Below are 19,021 nucleotides of genomic sequence, written 5' to 3'. Positions count from 1 at the left end.
GTTACTTTAGCATACACTATCACAACATGTATGTGTTCTGCGCAAACTTAGAATCCGGTTTCATTCTAGAATGGACCGGGTCCAGGTTGGAATTCTCACCCTGCGCAAGTACAGGGGTGCCATTCTAGAATGAAACCCTTGTTGCTGGTCCATTCTAGAATCGGCCGTGCGCAAGGTTGGAATTTGGGTCCAAGTTGGAATAGTCATTTCACACAGCCAAAGCCACAAATGTGGATTTTCTGTTTGTTTTTGTTTTTTGTGTGTTTGGTTGGGGTTTTTTTGTGGGTTTTTTACACTTTACTCAAAGACATCGTGAATTGGGATTGTGATGTTCTGAAAGTGATTACGATTTTGAGAGACACTCAGCACTGATCGCTACGAACGGAAATTTCCGGACTGACAGTGTTTTGCCGATCTCGCTTGTAACTTTTAATCTTATTCATATACATGAAGTTGGTCTTCTGAATTGTGAAGATAAAGTCTTTAGCTTTGTATCGATATATAATATGACTATATAGTTTGAGCGAGGGAAAGGCTTTTTTTTCTTCTTTTTTTAACTAGCTTTAACGTTCTATCAGGCATGCGCCTCTTAAGAACGGTGCTGCTTTGACCACAAGACTCGCAGCCATAGCAAACCCCTCGTTATGAGCGCCGACCACAACGAAAGCAATTGGCTGCGGTGGGCCCCACGAAAATCGGCAAAGGCGAGGCTAGTTTCTGTAGAAAATCGTCTCTGTTTTCTCCAAAATGACATATCATCCCATAACTGGCGTTTGTATTTCGACATAAGGTCTTGTGGCATCTAATCATCGATTTCATTCTTTCATTTGATTCATTTGTGAACGCTGAGCTTCGAGTATTTATGCTTTTCAGGGAAAATATTTGAAAATTCTGACTTTCCACAGTTATTACGGAAAATCAAGCTTGTCAATCAAGATGCTGTGAATTGGAATGTCATTACTAATCATTAGTTGACCTCTGGCTCAAGTGGTGTCATCTTGCTACACGGTTGAATTGCAATTCGTCAATCTCTGCCGTCACTGGGCACTGAGAACGTCAGGAGCCTGTATTTTTTTCAAGGGCAATTAGAGGTTATTTGAAAGTATGACATGGTATAATGTTGTGATTTTGGAGAGAAAAATTAATTGACTGTCATTGCAATGAGGCTTGGTCAGAAATAAAGGGTATTCACTGATTTTAAGCTACAATTCAGTTGCTTGGAAATGACAGACCTCCAATCCATTTGTAAATCAAGTGAACTCTCTTGAATGATTGGTACTTCCTCTACAAATAAATGTGCACCAGGATATAATTCTTGGAACTTTGTTCTTTTGTGTAGTAGTAATGCAGGGTTGTAGGAGTTTGAAACGTGGGCATATCACAGTTTGGAAGGTAGGGATTCTGATAGATTAAATAAAAACTGTCAAACTTTTAGGCATGGAATTCCCCTTTGAGAGTATTTGTTGTGGTAGTACTACTACTATGAATTGCTTTCAATGTTTTCCCATAATATTATAAAACCAGACAAAAGTTGTTGTTGATTTCTGTTTTTGTTAATGTCAACTTTTTTTTAAACCTGTGACAACAGCTCTATAACTCACTCTGTCCTTCTGTTGGTCTGTCTGTCGGTCTGACCGTCTGTCTGTCTGTCTGTCAAAAAAATTGTCAAAAAACCGGACATTTCCGAGAGGGAGACAGCGCTGACATTGCAAGCGGCTCTCATCACAAAAACAACTGCCCTGCAAACATTACCGCCCTGGTAGTCCCCCTTGCTATGGTCTGCCTTTGTTTATTGCGTACTCAGGAGTGTCAACTTTCTTGACATGACATGACTTTCAGAATTTCAGAATATTTTCGTCACGTCGTCAATTGCTGACTTTTAGTGACTAGCGCTCTTTAAGAGGACAAAGACGGAGAAAAAATCAAAAGTAACTGAGGATAGAAAAGACTTAAGCATAAAGGAAGTAGTCAAACGAAACAAAACGATCAAGGAGGAACTGAATATAACTGAGACCCTACTCTAACTTTGAAACAAAATAAGGAGTGGGGAGGAGTTAGAAATGAGAGTTTGGAGAGCTCCCCTCTGAAAGATACCAGAGAGGGAGCCTCGGCAGCAGCTGCCGGGAGGGAATTCCACACGGGGATGGTACGCGGGAAGAAGCTGTATTTAAAATAGTTTGTACGGGCGGAAATTTGGCGAAGTTTAAGGTTGTGGTTGGATCGAGTTCTGCCAGTGCCAGGGGTGAGGTAGGGGTCTGGGGGGATATCTACCAGGTTGTTGATGATTTTGTGGAGCATTGTGAGTTGGGTCTTGGTGCGCCTACTTTCTAGGGTTTCCCATCCGAGTGACTGCAACATGGAACTGACACTACTTTCATAGCTATAATCGTGTGTCACATACCTTGCTGCCCTACGTTGAATCTGTTCTACCTTTTTGGTCATCTCTACGGTGTGCCGGTTCCAAACTGCACTACAATACTCTAAGTGTGGTCGTACGAGCGTGAAGTATGCGTTGGACTTGGTCTTCTTGTTGGTTGTGCGTAGGTTTCTTTTCAGGAATCCGAGAACGCCGTTTGCTTTCTTGGTAACACGGTCGATGTGGGACTTCCATGAAAGGTCACTACAAATATCTACACCTAAATACTTGGAGCTGGTTGTCTGCTCTAGTGTGAAACCTTTCAGAACATAGTCAAAGGTGGTTCTCTTGCGTGATCTGGAGCAAGTCAAAACACTACACTTCTGTGGGTGGAATTCCATACCCCAAGTCCTTTCCCACTGTGCCAGGTGTTTAAATCACTTTGAAGGAGTCTACAATCCTGTATGTCTCTAATTTCCCTGTAGACAATGCAATCATCTGCGAACAACCTGGTTTTAGAGATGAGTTTATCTGGGAGGTCGTTGATGAAGAGGAGAAACAAAAGGGGCCCCATTACTGTTCCTTGTGGTACTCCGCTCACTACTGGGACTTGGTCTGATGTTTCACCATCTACAACTACCTGTTGAGTTCTGCCTGATAAGAATGCGTCAATCCATTTGTGGGTGGTCCCCCTACTGCCGTAGTGGTCTAATTTTGACATTGCAAGATCGCCAAAGGATTTTTTCAGGGGTAGACAAATCAGCCCCATTTTATCAAAGGGAAGGTGCAGGTGGAAATAATTCAAGGGAAGACAACTCTGTCTTACCTACCCGGTTTCATTCTAGATTGGCACCCCTGTACTTGCGCAGGGTTAGAATTCCAACCTGGACCCGGTCCATTCTAGAATGAAACCGGATTCTAAGTTCGCGCAGAACATATGCATCACGAATCGGAATATAGTTATGCTTCATAGTAAGTTAGATTCCGTGGACAGATCAACGGCACTTATTCAAGTTTTTGATTTTAATCAACTGAAAAGTTAAGCGTATCTGAAGGAGAGAGCACTTACCAAGTTACTGTGTTAGTGTTACAACTTACACTACAGGGCGGAAAACCGGTCTTGGGAATGAACAACACATCGCATCATTGCAAAGAGTAAATAACGAAAGAAATAAAACTTACCTAGCTACAAGTTCCTCGTGTGCACCTTCCACACTCTTTTTCCGTACACACGACAAGGTTTTCGATGCTTCAGTGCTCCACAGTCGCACCTTCTGGATGGAAATCTCGCTCAAATCGCACATGGTTCAAGTTGCTGAGAAGCTAGAACGACGCGTTGTTTACTCGAAAAAATGCTACGCATGCGCACTGTCGCAATGGCCGCGGAACTGTTTAGTGGTGTATTCAATTCAAAATCTTACCTAGTTTGATGCAACGTGACTTCGAGTTCAGGCAATGGACCCAACAGTTGGGTGGAACGCGCAGGTGAATCTCGGACAACTGAGCCGCTTGCGCGGACATCTCGGAGATGATTTCGGCTTTCAAAGCAGCGCTTGAGGAGCAAATGGCCTGGAACTCCGAAGTCTTTCTACGTTGGAGACTGGAAAAGAAATGTGTGGGGTCGGTTCCTCGGCGTGTGTGCAGCCGACGCCTTCTCTTGTGTTTGATTGGAAGATGGGAGGCTGTGTGGAGTACACGTTGTCTCTGACACGGCACACACACTCGCGCGCGCGCGCTCGAACTCCCCGATATGAAAAGCCGTTTGGCTCATAACCATTACACGTGTAATAAATCATAAATACACGTGTAATTAATGTTTAATACACGTGTATTTATTTCTTATTGCACGTGTAATTTATCTTTTTATATTTAGTCAAGTTTTGACTAAATATTTTAACATCGAGGGGGAATCGAAACGAGGGTATGGTGTATGTGCGTGTGTCTGTGTGTGTGTCTGTGTGTGTGTGTAGAGCGATTCAGACTAAACTACTGGACCGATCTTTATGAAATTTGACATGAGAGTTCCTGGGTATGAAATCCCCGAACGTTTTTTTCATTTTTTTGATAAATGTCTTTGATGACGTCATATCCGGCTTTTCGTGAAAGTTGAGGCGGCACTGTCACGCCCTCATTTTTCAACCAAATTGGTTGAAATTTTGGTCAAGTAATCTTCGACGAAGCCCGGGGTTCGGTATTGCATTTCAGCTTGGTGGCTTAAAAATTAATTTATGACTTTGGTCATTAAAAATCGGAAAATTGTAAAAAAAAATAAAAATTTATAAAACGATCCAAATTTACGTTTATCTTATTCTCCATCATTTGCTGATTCCAAAAACATATAAATATGTTATATTCGGATTAAAAACAAGCTCTGAAAATTAAATATATAAAAATTATTATCAAATTTTTTTTTTCGAAATCAATTTAAAAACACTTTCATCTTATTCCTTGTCGGTTCCTGATTCGTTTGGATTAAAAACACGCTCAGAAAGTTAAAACAAAGAGAGGTACAGAAAAGCGTGCTATCCTTCTTAGCGCAACTACTACCCCGCTCTTCTTGTCAATTTCACTGCCTTTGCCATGAGCGGTGGACTGACGATGCTACGAGTATACGGTCTTGCTGAAAAAGGGCAGCTACTTGACTAAATATTGTATTTTCGCCTTACGCGACTTGTTTCTTATGCTATGGAATAAATAGCATAATGATTAAATACACGTGTAATAAATATTTCATACACGTGTAAGAAATGATTAGTACACGTGTAATAAATATTTCATGCACGTGTAAGAAATGTTTATTACGCGTGTATTTAATCATTTCGTACACGTGTATGACATTTTTATTACACGTGTATTAATCATTAATTACACGTGTATTAATTATTTATTACACGTGTACTAATCATGTTTTACACGTGTAATGGTTATGAGCCAAACGGCTTTCCATACCCCGAGACGGCAGCGGTTTCTTTTACGGAGCTAACATAGGTGGTGTGTCTGTCTGTCTGTGCGTGTGTGTGTGTGTGTGTAGAGCGATTCAGACCAAACTATTGGACCGATCTTTATGAAATTTGACATGAGAGTTCCTGGGAATGATATCCCAGGATGTTTTTTTCTTTTTTTCGATAAATACTTTTGATGACGTCATATCCGGCTTTTTGTAAAAGTTGAGGCGACACTGTCACACCCTCATTTTTCAATCAAATTGATTGAAATTTTGGCAAAGCAATCTTCGACGAAGGCCGGGGTTTGGTATTGCATTTCAGCTTGGTGGCTTAAAATCTAATGAGTGAGTTTGGTGATGAAAAATTGGAAACTTGTAATTAAAATTATTTTTTTATTAAACGATCCAAAAACAATTTCATCTTATTCTTCGTCATTTTCTGATTCCAAAAACATATACATCTATTTATATACGACTTGTGTCTGTGTGTCTGTGTGTGTGTCTGTGTGTGAGTTCGCGATGCACGGCCAAAGTTCTCGATGGATCTGCTTCAAATTTGGTGGGCATATTCAGGTAGACCCGGGACAGGACACAACCTGGTCGATATTTCAACACGTGCTCTCAGCGCGCAGCGCTGAACCGATTTTGGTTCCACCTCAGCTATTTTGGTTCCACCTCAGCTACCCGGGCCCCCATACCGACACACCAAAGCCAAAGTTCTCGGTGGATCTTTTTCAAATTTGGACACCGTATTCAGCTACACCCCGGACACAATATCATCGATGAGATATTTCAACACGTGCTCTCAGCGCGCAGCGCTGAACCGATTTTGGTTTTGTGTTCATTTCACCATTATAAGTAACTCTTCCTTATCTTCTCATCTTCTCCAGGTTGTCAGCGTTTACCTCCCTTCCTTCGTATGGTGCACTATAGTATGAGTGGGGCGTCTTCGGATATTCCCGGCGTTCTGTTACTATTTGTAGAAGGTCACCGCAGTGTCCAGAACGTAAATTGGACCCGTAAATTATCCTCACTGTAAAAGTGCAAAGGTCGAATCAATTTATAGCCACGCGAAAAATACACTGTCATTTATCTCTCTATAGATACGGCTTCTCTGTGTTTGTGTGTGTGTGTGTGTGTGTGTGTGTGTGTGTGTGTGTGTGTGTGTGTGTGTGTGTGTGTGTGTGTGTGTGTGTGTGTGTGTGTGTGTCTCTATGTGAGCAACACCTGGGGATTGTTCAGTTCTGTTTGTGATGTGGTCTGGCGGCTTCAGTTCAAAAGGGCTTACAGATAAGCTATAAATTGCTCAATCCTGTTTGAGTGGAGTTCGCCTCCAAAGGTGATTAACACGGTTACATTCGTCGACAAGGATGGGACTCGATATGGTCAGGAATGGCATTATGGCCACTGAATCATTTTCGTGCTGTTCCCATTCCACGAATCTGGGAGGGACCTAAGCTTGGCGGGTCCATTGTTCGGACCCGGCGAAGCCGGCGTACGGCTCTAAGTACTTCTTCCCGGCGAAGCCGGCTACCCGGCGAAGCGGGTATTCATTCTAGTATGTTATATTTGGATTAAAAACAAGCTCTGAAAATTAAAAATATAAAAATTATGATCAAAATTAAATTTCCGAAATCGATTTAAAAACAATTTCATCTTATTCCTTGTGGGTTCCTGATGCAGCACAGCGCAACTACTACCCCGCTCTTCTTGTCAATTTCACTGCCTTTGCCACGAGCGGTGGACTGACGATGCTACGAGTATACGGTCGTGCAGTGCGTTCTGTTTCATTCTGTGAGTTTGACAGCTTGACTAAATGTTGTAATTTCGCCTTACGCGACTTGTTACATTTAGTCAAATTTTGACTAAATGTTTTAACATAGAGGGGGAATCGAGACGAGGGTCATGGTGTATGTGTGTGTGTGTGTGTGTGTGTGTGTGTGTGTGTGTGTGTGTGTGTGTGTGTGTGTGTCTGTCTGTCTGTCTGGCTGTCTGGCTGTCTGTCTGTGCGTGTGTGTGTGTAGAGCGATTCAGACCAAACTACTGGACCGATCCAAGTTTATGAGAGTTCCTGGGAATGATATCCCCGGGCGCTTATTTTTCGTTTTTTTGGATAAATGTCTTTTATGCCGTCATATCCGGCTTTTTGTAAAAGTTGAGGCGGCACTGTCACACCCTCATTTTTCAATCAAATTGATTGAAATTTTTGCCAAGCAATCTTCGACGAAAGCGGCCGGACTTCGGTATTGCATTTCAGCTTGGTGGCTTAAAAATTAATTACTACTACCCCGCTCTTCTTGTCAATTTCACTGCCTTTGCCTTGAGCTGTGGACTGACGATGCTACGAGTATACGGTCTTGCTGAAAAATTGCATTGCGTTCAGTTTCATTCTGTGAGTTCGACAGCTTGACAAAATGTTGTCTTTTCGCCTTACGCGACTTGTTTAAAAGTTTTGTTTGAGATGACTGATGCGCGGGCGAAGTTACCCCCCCCCCCCCCCCCCTTGTAACATTTAATGTCCTGACACAACAATATCGACACACACACAAAAAATGACCGGGAGAAAGAAGACCTCCTCCTCTGGATATCTTTCTTTTCTTCTTTTTACATTTATCCAAGTTTTAACATAGAGGGGGAATCGAGACGAGGGCCGTGGTGTATGTGTGTGTGTGTGTGTGTATGTGTGTGTCTGTCTGTCTGTGCGTGTGTGTGTGTAGAGCGATTCAGACCAAACTACTGGACCGATCTTTATGAAATTTTACATGAGAGTTTCTGGGTGCAATATCTCCAGCCATTTTTTTCTTTATATCAATAAATGTCTTTTATGACGTCATATCCGGCTTTCTGTAAAAGTTAAGGCGGCACTGTCACACCTTCATTTTTCAATCAAATTGATCGAAATTTTGGCCAAGCAATCTTCGACGAAGGCCGGGCTTCGATATTGCATTTCAGCATGGAGACTTAAAAATTAGTTAATGACTTTGGTCATTAAAAATCTGAAAATTGTAATTAAGATATAAAAATTATGATTAAAGTTAAATTTCTGAAATCGATTTAAAAACAATTTCATCTTATTCCTTGTTTGTTCCTGATTCCAAAAACATATATATATGATATTTTTGGGTTAAAAACACGTTCAGAAAGTTAAAAAGAATAGATATATAGAAAAGCGTGCTATCCTCCTCAGCGCAACCGCTACCTCGCTTTTCTGGATTGTTAATTTCACCGAGCGGTGGACAGACGATGCTACGAGTGTTCTGTCTTGCGGAAAAAATGCAATGCGTTCAGTTTCATTCTGTGAGTTCGACGGAGCTTGACTAAATGTTGTATTTTCGCCTTACGCGACTTGTTTCTTTTTCGTGTTACATTTTGTGGGGTTTTCCTTTCTTTCTTGGGTTTTCGTTTTGGTTTTGAGGTTTATTTTTGTTTTGAATTTCTTGAGTGAGTTGCAAAACGAATTCTATAATGTTTTCGATGTTGGGTTTTTTTTCGGACGTGCTCAGTGTGTTTATTGACTCTTTGTCCTTATAAACATTAATTACTTTCCCCGACAGTACTACTTACACATCGACACATATAAAAACGGGAAAAGAAGGGCTCTCTCTTTTTCTTTCTTTTTTGTTTTGTTTTTAAAAATGTTGTGGCAAGAGAATTCAGACAGCAGCAATGGTTGATAGCTAAAACACTTTCGCGCTGACAACTACTACTACTATAGTTGGAAAATGCGGCGTGCGAAATTATTAATTATTATTGCACTTTTTGTTCTCATCGTGTGGGAATGAATGCGTTGTTTACACACACTCGCGTTCTTATGTGGGCAAGACGACCCTGGGATTATGCGAAGAAAGCCCGATTGGGTAGCGTACTACAACCGCTCCCCCCCCCCCCCCCCCCCCCCCCCCGCTCTGCTCCGAAAATTGAAGGAATTGAAGGGAATGAACAAAAGAAAGGGGAGATGTGAAATTCCGGAGTTGCAGCTCTACCTCCCTGACTCGTTGTCATAATTGTAGTTTTCCATGTGTGTGTGTGTGTTTTTACATTTAGTCAAGTTTTGACTAAATGTTTTAACATAGAGGGGGGAATCGAGACGAGGGTCGTGGTGTATGTGTGTGTGTGTGTGTGTATGTATGTGTGTCTGTCTGTGTGTGTGTGTGTGTGTGTGTAGAGCGATTCAGACTAAACTACTGGGCCGATCTTTATGAAATTTGACATGAGAGTTCCTGGGTATGATATCCCCGGACATTTTTTCTTTTTTTGGATAAATACCTTTGATGACGTCATATCCGGCTTTTTGTAAAAGTTGAGGCGGCACTGTCACACCCTTATTTTTCCATTAAATTGATTGAAATTTTGGCAAAGCAATCTTCGACGAAGGCCGGGGTTTTGTATTGCATTTCAGCCTGGTGGCTTAAAAACTAATGAGTGAGTTTGGTCATTAAAAATCGGAAACTTGTAATTAAAATTATTTTGTTATTAAACGATCCAAAAACAACTTCATCTTATTCTGCGTGATTTTCTGATTCCAAAAACATATACATATGTTATATTTGGATTAAAATCAAGCTCTGAAAATTAAAAATATAAAAATTATGATCAAAATTAAATTTCCGAAATTGTTTTAAAAACTATTTCATCTTATTCCTTGTCGGTTCCTGATTCCAAAAACATATAGATATGATATGTTTGGATTAAAAACACGCTCAGAAAGTTAAAACGAAGAGAGGTACAGTAAAGCGTGCTATGAAGCACAGCGCAATCGCTACCGCGCCAAACAGGCTCGTCACTTTCACTGCCTTTTGCACTAGCGGCGGACTACGTTCAGTTTCATTCTGTGAGTTCCACAGCTTGACTAAATGTAGTAATTTCGCCTTACGCGACTTGTTTTAAGGTTTTCTTTCTCAGTCCTTTTAAGACCTAGCCCTTATTTATCTTTTTGTTTTACACTTAAGGCTTAAATAATTGTTATCCAATTTGTTATTTCCTTGGTAAAAATCAAAATATGATGTTGAAAAAAAGACATTTAAATAAAATGGCTTAATCAAAATGTTATGACGTATTTATTTATCTTGTGTGTATGTGTGTGGTAATGTGTGCTTGTTTGTGTGTGAATGAGAGTGTGTGGGTGTATATGTGTAGTGTGAGAGAGACACAGACAGACAGAGCTGGAAAGAGAGTCAGGGCGTGTTTGTATGTGTTCCGAGTTTGACAACACAATGTTCCACTTTACACACCCATGCGTCCAACCTGGAACAAATGCACACATTTGTATTATGATCAGTCTGATGAGTTGCGTGTGACTTTTATTTTATTTTATGTGGACTCTTCCGAAGTTCTCAAAGTTTTCTTCGTTCTCTTTCACACCCTATAGCATGCACTTACATTATTAAACTTTAGCTAGAGTCACACACATCCAATTACAAATCTCAGTAACTATTAGTAGCACAACATTCTAAGATGATAAACCATTCCATTGGTTAAAGACAAGAATAAAAGGAGGAGGGGGGGGGGGTGGGGTAAAGACTAAAACATTCGAGCCCAGTTGACACGCTTCTCGTATCATATTCAAAGGAATTCGCTACCTCTTAAATGAGGCTTTGATCTGAGCGCATCAAACATTCGCACACGAACGTGTTATCAGCGGCTACCCCCGGTAACTCGAGTTACACAACTGACCACACGCCAGCTGAGCTGGTATTCGATCCATCCGATCCGACAAAGGAATTAACATCTACTTGACAAAACGCCGATTCCCCCGCAACATACCCAGTCAAGCTGGCGGCACATTACATAACGACCACCTGGGGCCCAAGCTATCCGTCTTTTCGTGTCTTTTCGCGTCGCGTCTTTTCGTGTCTTTGTGAGTTTTCGTGACACCCAGAGAAAGGAGGCCTCCTGCGTTAAGCCTGTCTGCACTTATATGACAGGTAGTGCTTGCCGTTCTTTGAAGCACCCACCACATAATTGGATTTTCTCGAATCATGAGAGATGAAAACACTCACTTAACACAGGGTAGGTGACAACCTGAAACTGACAAGTGAACCAACAGACAAACATCTAAATTACTGTCCTATTTGGGTTATGATGGGTTCTTTTTATTAATCCTTCAAGTAAACAAGACGCTCTTTGAATAACGTTTCGAACTTTATGCCTAGGCCAGGAAGTCTGTTGGTGCTAGTTATTTTTTTCTTCAAAACTTGACGCTAGAAGTGACGTCGGAAGAAAAATGTGTGTGAGGGTCGGAGGTGGTGGTGGTGGTGGAGGTGGTGGTGTGAGAGGACGTCGCTCTAACGTCCTTCCTGCAGCCCAGCCTGACTGCCAACATGGCGGCAACACGGTGGTTGGTGACGTAGGACAGGAAGAGCACGACGCCCTGACCGCCATTGGCCAGGATGGAGAAGAACTGCAGCCAATCCACGCCCAGCCCTTCAGCCACAAGGGAGAGAATCCAGGTGGCGCCAGTCAGGACAGACAGTCGTGCGCATGCGTACACATGTTGTTTGGAGTCTCGCTCGTCGCTTTTGAGAGGGTTGAGCTTCGTGACCTATCAATCATTCAACCAATCGATCAGTCAATCAATCAACCAATCAATCAACCAATCGATCAGTCAATCAATCAACCAATCAATCAACCAATCAAGCAATCAATTAAATCATCAGTCAATCCACAAATGGCACCAACATTACAACTCTTTCTGTTTCTTTCTCTCGGTCTGTCTGTCTGCCTGTCTGCCTGCCTGCCTGCCTGTCTGTCTGTCTGTCTGTCTGTCTGTCTGCCTGCCTGTCTGCCTGCCTGCCTGTCTGTCTGTCTGTCTGTTTATCTCTCTCTCTCTTTTAACTTTAACCTTTTAACTTTTTAATTTTTAAATTTTATCATTGTGTGTCTGTGCGTCCCAGGGACAGATTGTAAGAAAAGGCGTAGCCTTAAATCTTAATCCTTGTTAAATAAAGTTCAGTTCAATTCAATTCAATTCTCTCTCTCTCTCTCTCTCTCTCTCTCTCTCTCTCTCTCTCTCTCTCTCTCTCTCTCTCTCTCTCTCTTCTCTCAAATGACAAAATCGAAAAACATTTCCCAGAAAGTATTTTAGTATTAAGGATGAGTCTGAAAATTCGTTGACCGATTTGATGACACCCTTTGAGGAAAAGCTCACTGGGATGGTCACAAGAAAAACTGTTTGCACGTGCAACGATTCACCATGTGGATGCGACGTACAGCCAGGGCGAACAGCACGAGGTTGAGCGACAGCAGTACTCACCATGTGGATGACAGTCAGGGCGAACAGCACGTACGAGGTTGAGCGACAGCAGTACTCACCATGTGGATGCGACGTACAGCCAGGGCGAACAGCACGAGGTTGAGCGACAGCAGTACTCACCATGTGGATGCGACGTACAGCCAGGGCGAACAGCACGAGGTTGAGCGACAGCAGTACTCACCATTTCAGTCAGGGCGAACAGCACGAGGTTCAGCGACAGCAGTACTCACCATGTGGATGCGACGTACAGCCAGGGCGAACAGCACGAGGTTGAGCGACAGCAGTACTCACCATGTGGATGACAGTCAGGGCGAACAGCACGAGGTTGAGCGACAGCAGTACTCACCATGTGGATGCGACGTACAGTCAGGGCGAACAGCACGAGGTTGAGCGACAGCAGCAACGACGCGGGCAACATCACGGCCAGTCCTACCAGCAGCGTGCCGTCCAGGTAGCAGCTGACGTCACTGTAACCAAAGCTTCCCCCGTCTGTGGTCAAGACGCGTGTCGCCACCACCGCTCCAACAACGGCTGCAGGCGCCAGGATGGAGACGAGGATGTTGCGGGCCAGCCTCCGCCGCTGGGACGACGCCGAGGTTTGGTGGCGTGTGCTGGCGGAAAAGGTGCGGAACATGTGCGTGGAGCAGACGGAGGTCCAGCAGAAGACGCTGAGCCAGGTCGCGTGCACCAGCACGCCCAGCGCGCGACACCACGCCCCTGACGCCACGCGGTGCGAGGCCAGCAGCAGTGACAGTTGTGCCAGGAGCAGCGCGCAGCACGTGCCCATGGTGTTGAGGCCGGGCAGGGAGCGCAGTGCCGGCAGCACGCAGTACACGGCCAGCGTCAGCAGCAGGCACAGCATGGACAATGGCATCACCACCATCGTCAGCACGTACTGCCACGACAGCTCCCCCGTCACCGGGCCTGCAGGCGGCCGCTGGAGACTGTTGAGGGCGTCGAGACACACGTAGAGACTGTCCTCCACAAGCCAGCTCTGCCGCACGTCTGTCAGCTCCACCTCAACGTCGCTAAACATCAGCGTCACCTTCACGCCCGTCGTGTTGTCTGCCGCTGTCTCCAGCCTGTTGTCTGCCGCTGTCTCCAGCCTGTTGTCTGCCTGTGTCTGCAGCGTGTTATCTGCCGCTGTCTGCCTGTTGTCTGCCGCTGTCTGCAGCCTGTACTCGGAGCGGTTGAACACAGCGTGTGGACACACCAGCAGGGGCGACAGGGGGACTCGTTCCTCCACTTCGAATCGTGGGTCGTACTGAACAGAAAAGTCCTCTTCGTACCAAGTGAACTGTATATACGACTCTACAGCCTGGGCTCTGTCACTGGCAGTCGAGAGCTGTAGTGTGAGAGTGACAAACCCCTGGCTGGCCGAATCTTGGCTGACCGAGTCTTGGCTGACCGAGTTTTCGCTGACTGAGTCTTGGCTGACCGAGTCTTGGTTGACCGAGTCTTGGCTGACCAAGTCTTGGCTGACCGAGTCTTGGTTGACCGACACCTGGCTGACCGAGTCTTGGTTGACCGAGTCTTGGCTGACCAAGTCTTGGTTGACCGAGTCTTGGCTGACCGAGACCTGGCTGACCGAGTCTTGGCTGACCGAGTTTTGGCTGACCGAGTCTTGGTTGACCGAGTCTTGGCTGACCGAGACCTGGCTGACCGAGTCCTGGCTGACCGAGTCTTTGCTGACCGGGTCCTGGCTGACCGGGTCTTGGCTGACCGAATCTTGGATGACCGAGTCCTGGATGACTGAGTCTTGGCTGATCGAGTCCTGGTTGACCGAGTCCTGGCTGACCGAGTCTTGGCTGACCGAGTCCTGGCTGACCGAGTCTTGGCTGACCGAGTCCTGGCTGACCGAGACCTGGCTGACCGAGTCTTGGCTGACCGAGTCCTGGCTGACCGAGTCTTGGCTGACCGAGTCCTGGCTGACCGAGTCCTGGCTGACCGAGTCCTGTGTGACCGAGTCTTGGCTGACCGAGTCTTGGCTGACCGAGTCTTGGCTGACCGGGTCCTGTCTTTTAAGCGAGACGATCCAGTCATGACGGAAGAGACTGTCTGTGATGGCAAGCTCCGCGTCGTCCCGACTGATGTTCATGGGAGCCGTTACATCCCCCGTGATCCTGATCTGTAGGCCTATTCTAGGGTCAACAGACTGCTGGTTTACACTCTGTTCAACAGACTGCTGGTCTACTCTCTGTTCAACAGGCTGTAGGAACGTCCCCAAGACGGTCATTTCCATGAAGAGGCGAAAACTGCGTGTCCACGGTGTGAGCTTGGCCTCAGTCAGCGCCTTGAGCCTGTCCAGTAAGTGCTGGCGCCGGTCAGGGCTGACCACCAGATGGTCCGACACAGTCAGCACCATGTCCAGCTGGTAGACCAGGCCCCGGATGTGAGTGAGGGGCGTAGTACACGTGTCGTTGTGAAGTGTCTTTCCCGCCGTGCATCCCAGCTGTCGGCACTCGTTCTGCACACACACAATGCACGCTCTCGGTGACACCCCAGCTGTCGGCACTCGTTCTGCACACACACTCAATGCACGCTCTCAGTGACACCCCAGCTGTCGGCACTCGTTCTGCACACACACAATGCACGCTCTCAGTGACACCCCAGCTGTCGGCACTCGTTCTGCACACACACAATGCACGCTCTCATGCAGTGACACCCCAGCTGTCGGCACTCGTTCTGCACACACACAATGCACGCTCTCAGTGACACCCCAGCTGTCGGCACTCGTTCTGCACACACACAATGCACGCTCTCAGTGACACCCCAGCTGTCGGCACTCGTTCTGCACACACACAATGCACGCTCTCATGCAGTGACACCCCAGCTGTCGGCACTCGTTCTGCACACACACAATGCACGCTCTCAGTGACACCCCAGCTGTCGGCACTCGTTCTGCACACACTCAATGCACGCTCTCAGTGACACCCCAGCTGTCGGCACTCGTTCTGCACACACACAATGCACGCTCTCATGCAGTGACACCCCAGCTGTCGGCACTCGTTCTGCACACACACAATGCACGCTCTCAGTGACACCCCAGCTGTCGGCACTCGTTCTGCACACACACAATGCACGCTCTCAGTGACACCCCAACTGTCGGCACTCGTTCTGCACACACACAATGCACGCTCTCAGTGACACCCCAGCTGTCGGCACTCGTTCTGCACACACACAATGCACGCTCTCAGTGACACCCCAGCTGTCGGCACTCGTTCTGCACACACACAATGAACGCTCTCAGTGACACCCCAGCTGTCGGCCCTCGTTCTGCACACACACAATGCACGCTCTCAGTGACACCCCAGCTGTCGGCACTCGTTCTGCACACACACAATGCACGCTCTCGGTGACACCCCAGCTGTCGGCACTCGTTCTGCACACAGACAATGCACGCTCTCAGTGACACCCCAGCTGTCGGCACTCGTTCTGCACACACACAATGCACGCTCTCAGTGACACCCCAGCTGTCGGCACTCGTTCTGCACACACACAATGCACGCTCTCAGTGACACCCCAGCTGTCGGCACTCGTTCTGCACACACACAATGCACGCTCTCAGTGACACCCCAGCTGTCAGCACTGGTTCTGCACACAGACAATGCACGCTCTCAGTGACACCCCAGCTGTCGGCACTCGTTCTGCACACACACAATGCACGCTCTCAGTGACACCCCAGCTGTCGGCACTCGTTCTGCACACACACAATGCACGCTCTCAGTGACACCCCAGCTGTCGGCACTCGTTCTGCACACACACAATGCACGCTCTCAGTGACACCCCAGCTGTCGGCACTCGTTCTGCACACACACAATGCACGCTCTCAGTGACACCCCAGCTGTCGGCACTGGTTCTGCGCACACACAATGCACGCTCTCAGTGACACTCCAGCTGTCGGCACTCGCTCTGCACACACACAATGCACGCTCTCAGTGACACCCCAGCTGTCGGCACTCGTTCTGCACACACACAATGCACGCTCTCAGGGACACCCCAGCTGTCGGCACTCGTTCTGCACACACACAATGCACGCTCTCAGTGACACCCCAGCTGTCGGCACTCGTTCTGCACACACACAATGCACGCTCTCAGTGACACCCCAGCTGTCGGCACTCGTTCTGCACACACACAATACACGCTCTCTGTGACACCCCAGCTGTCGGCACTCGCTCTGCAAACACACAATGCACGCTCTCAGTGACACGAGAACAAGAAAATGAACTGTTGAACGAAGCGCGTAAATGTTTTCGAGATTTGTTCTATAAATCTCTAGGAGCACTGAGTTTTTAATCAATAAAGATAACCGCAAGAAAACAGAACGTCGGACAAGGCCCATTTTTCTGCAGGCATTTGGATAACTTTGTGGAGAGATCGAGTTAGATCTCCTTTTTGTGTGTGCTGGCATTGACATGCTTACTTCTCTGAACTCCTCACCGTCTATTCTCCAGCAAGACAACTCCGTGCCTCTTCTGACTGTCGCATCCTCACCATTCCACACACCAAAACCAAAACATACGGACAACGCACTTTTACTTTCTGCGCACCCACACACTGGAATTCTCTCCCCTTTCACATCCGCCACTCTTAGTCACCCCAAGCATTCAAACGAGCACTTAAAACGCACCTCTTCAAGAAATACAACCCCTGATTTTGTTTTCTCAATCCATCAGTAGGCTACATGTAGTGTATTTGTTGTTTTAGTGATAATGTGATAATGTGTATACACATTTAGGGCTGTTTTTCAGTATTAATAACATGTTCTGTTTGATTAAGGGTATTCAGCTGGTATTTCCTTGTTTTTACTACCTATTTTATTCATGTTTTTATTACTTATGTAGCAAAGTGCACTTCGCTACCCTAAACACTCTAATCATCGCATAGCGAAACAGCCTTGTGTACAGTACAAACGGGATAACCCATCCCATAGCAGACGATACGATGATGCGCGCGCACCTTGCCGGCGCAAATTCTAATACAATACCTTTCTTTATATATCTACCTAACTTCTATCTTTCAAAGTCCCTTTTATCTTTGATACGGTCCTAATTATATTTAGGTTTGCATAGAAGTCACTGATTAGGCTGGATGGCTGCATATTATTGTGTTATTTACGATAATGCTTCGAACTGACCAAAGCGTCACTCTGACCTTGACCGGTTTTCATGTATCGTTGAGAGAAATTGATTCTCACAAACTCATCTTTGTCTTTTCAATCATTGTTTTGTCATTTTTGTATCACTATTACATATCCCGTACCTATGTTGCATATGATTTTAGTTTGTTTATAAGGATTTGGTTGTAATGAGTGATGCTTGGTTCCTCTGCAAAGATTGCTAATTTATGCAGACAGGTACTCGCGCAGGAATTTAGCCGATTCCATTTACTTTCGGACTTTACCGCTTCGTACTAAGTCAATGTATAATTTTCCCCCAAGTAACGCATATCATGATGTTTGTCTAGGGTTCTTCTTTTTATCTGTATGATTTATGAGTTTGTCCATTATTCCAGTTTAGAGAGTTTTGTAATTTTCCGCACTGAAGTTGGTTCAGTGCCTTCACTAGGACCATTGTTTTTGCATCATACTAAATAAATATAAGTTTTTACGAAATGTGATCTATTGCAATGGAAAGCTAAAGGTCGTAGCTTTAATTTGATGTATTGTTTGTTATGATTGGTTATGTATTTGTTTAAATAACGTAGGGTAAAGCAAGTGTAAGAAACACAGAATCCGTGTTTCTGGCCGTATTCAGGCGATTTTTATTCTCGGCGGACGGTGCTTTCTGTGCAGTCCGCGCCGGGGCTATAAGTATAGGCCGGACACCGGCATGAGGATGTCATCGTAGAGCTTCGGCTCTGATATCTTTGACCCAAATTGCTCTAAGCAGAGAGGTCGTTAAACTGTATTTTCGTCGCATGAGGATGTCAATCGTGTATCTCCTGCAAGGAATTGATTTTAAATCCTGTTCTTCCAGCATTTCCATTACGGAAAGTAAAAGGTGTTTTTGTTTTTTTTGTTTTTTTTGTTTTTTTTGTTTTGTTTTGTTGTTGCTCATCTTCACCCAGGCACACATCGTAGAGCTTCGGCTCTGATATCTTTGACCCAAATTGCTCTAAGCAGAGAGGTCGTTAAACTGTATTTTCGTCGCATGAGGATGCATTCGCTCCTAGCAGCTGAACACGACACTACCCTTGCTTTGCTGTCTACGGGTTTCGCCTTCGGCCTCTACGTTTCCTTGCATTGTTTTCTTGAATAAAAAGTTGAAACAAGACGCTTGGACTTGGGCTTCGTGTATCTACTACTACCCTTCCACTCCACCACTACATTTGGCGCTGCGCAGCAGGGTACAGAAGCATCAACTGAAAGAAGACAGTACAGGCAAACATGGCGGACGAGGCAAACACCCCCAACCTGCGGCTCTGCAAGCTGAGGCGTTTCACCGGCGAGGGCGACTGCGCCGAGACT

General features: G+C 45.6%; 1 protein-coding gene across 1 annotated transcript; it reads right to left on the bottom strand.

The window, feature by feature from the left end:
• Nucleotides 1–7,339: 7,339 nt before the first annotated feature.
• Nucleotides 7,340–18,629, bottom strand: LOC138961140 (uncharacterized). Its single transcript, XM_070332738.1, has 4 exons — nt 18,618–18,629; nt 12,844–15,019; nt 12,553–12,728; nt 7,340–11,841 (listed from the first exon to the last, which is right to left on the bottom strand). The coding sequence occupies exons 1-4, from the start codon at nt 18,627–18,629 to the stop codon at nt 11,488–11,490; spliced, it is 2,718 nt and encodes a 905-aa protein (XP_070188839.1). The 3' UTR covers nt 7,340–11,487.
• Between the last annotated feature and the right edge of the window lie 392 nt (nt 18,630–19,021).

This window comes from Littorina saxatilis, linkage group LG3 (assembly GCF_037325665.1).
Source record: "Littorina saxatilis isolate snail1 linkage group LG3, US_GU_Lsax_2.0, whole genome shotgun sequence".
NCBI classification, from domain to species: domain Eukaryota; kingdom Metazoa; phylum Mollusca; class Gastropoda; order Littorinimorpha; family Littorinidae; genus Littorina; species Littorina saxatilis.
The sequence above is the reverse complement of the archived record's forward strand: the minus strand, read 5'-3'. Positions and strand labels throughout refer to the sequence as shown.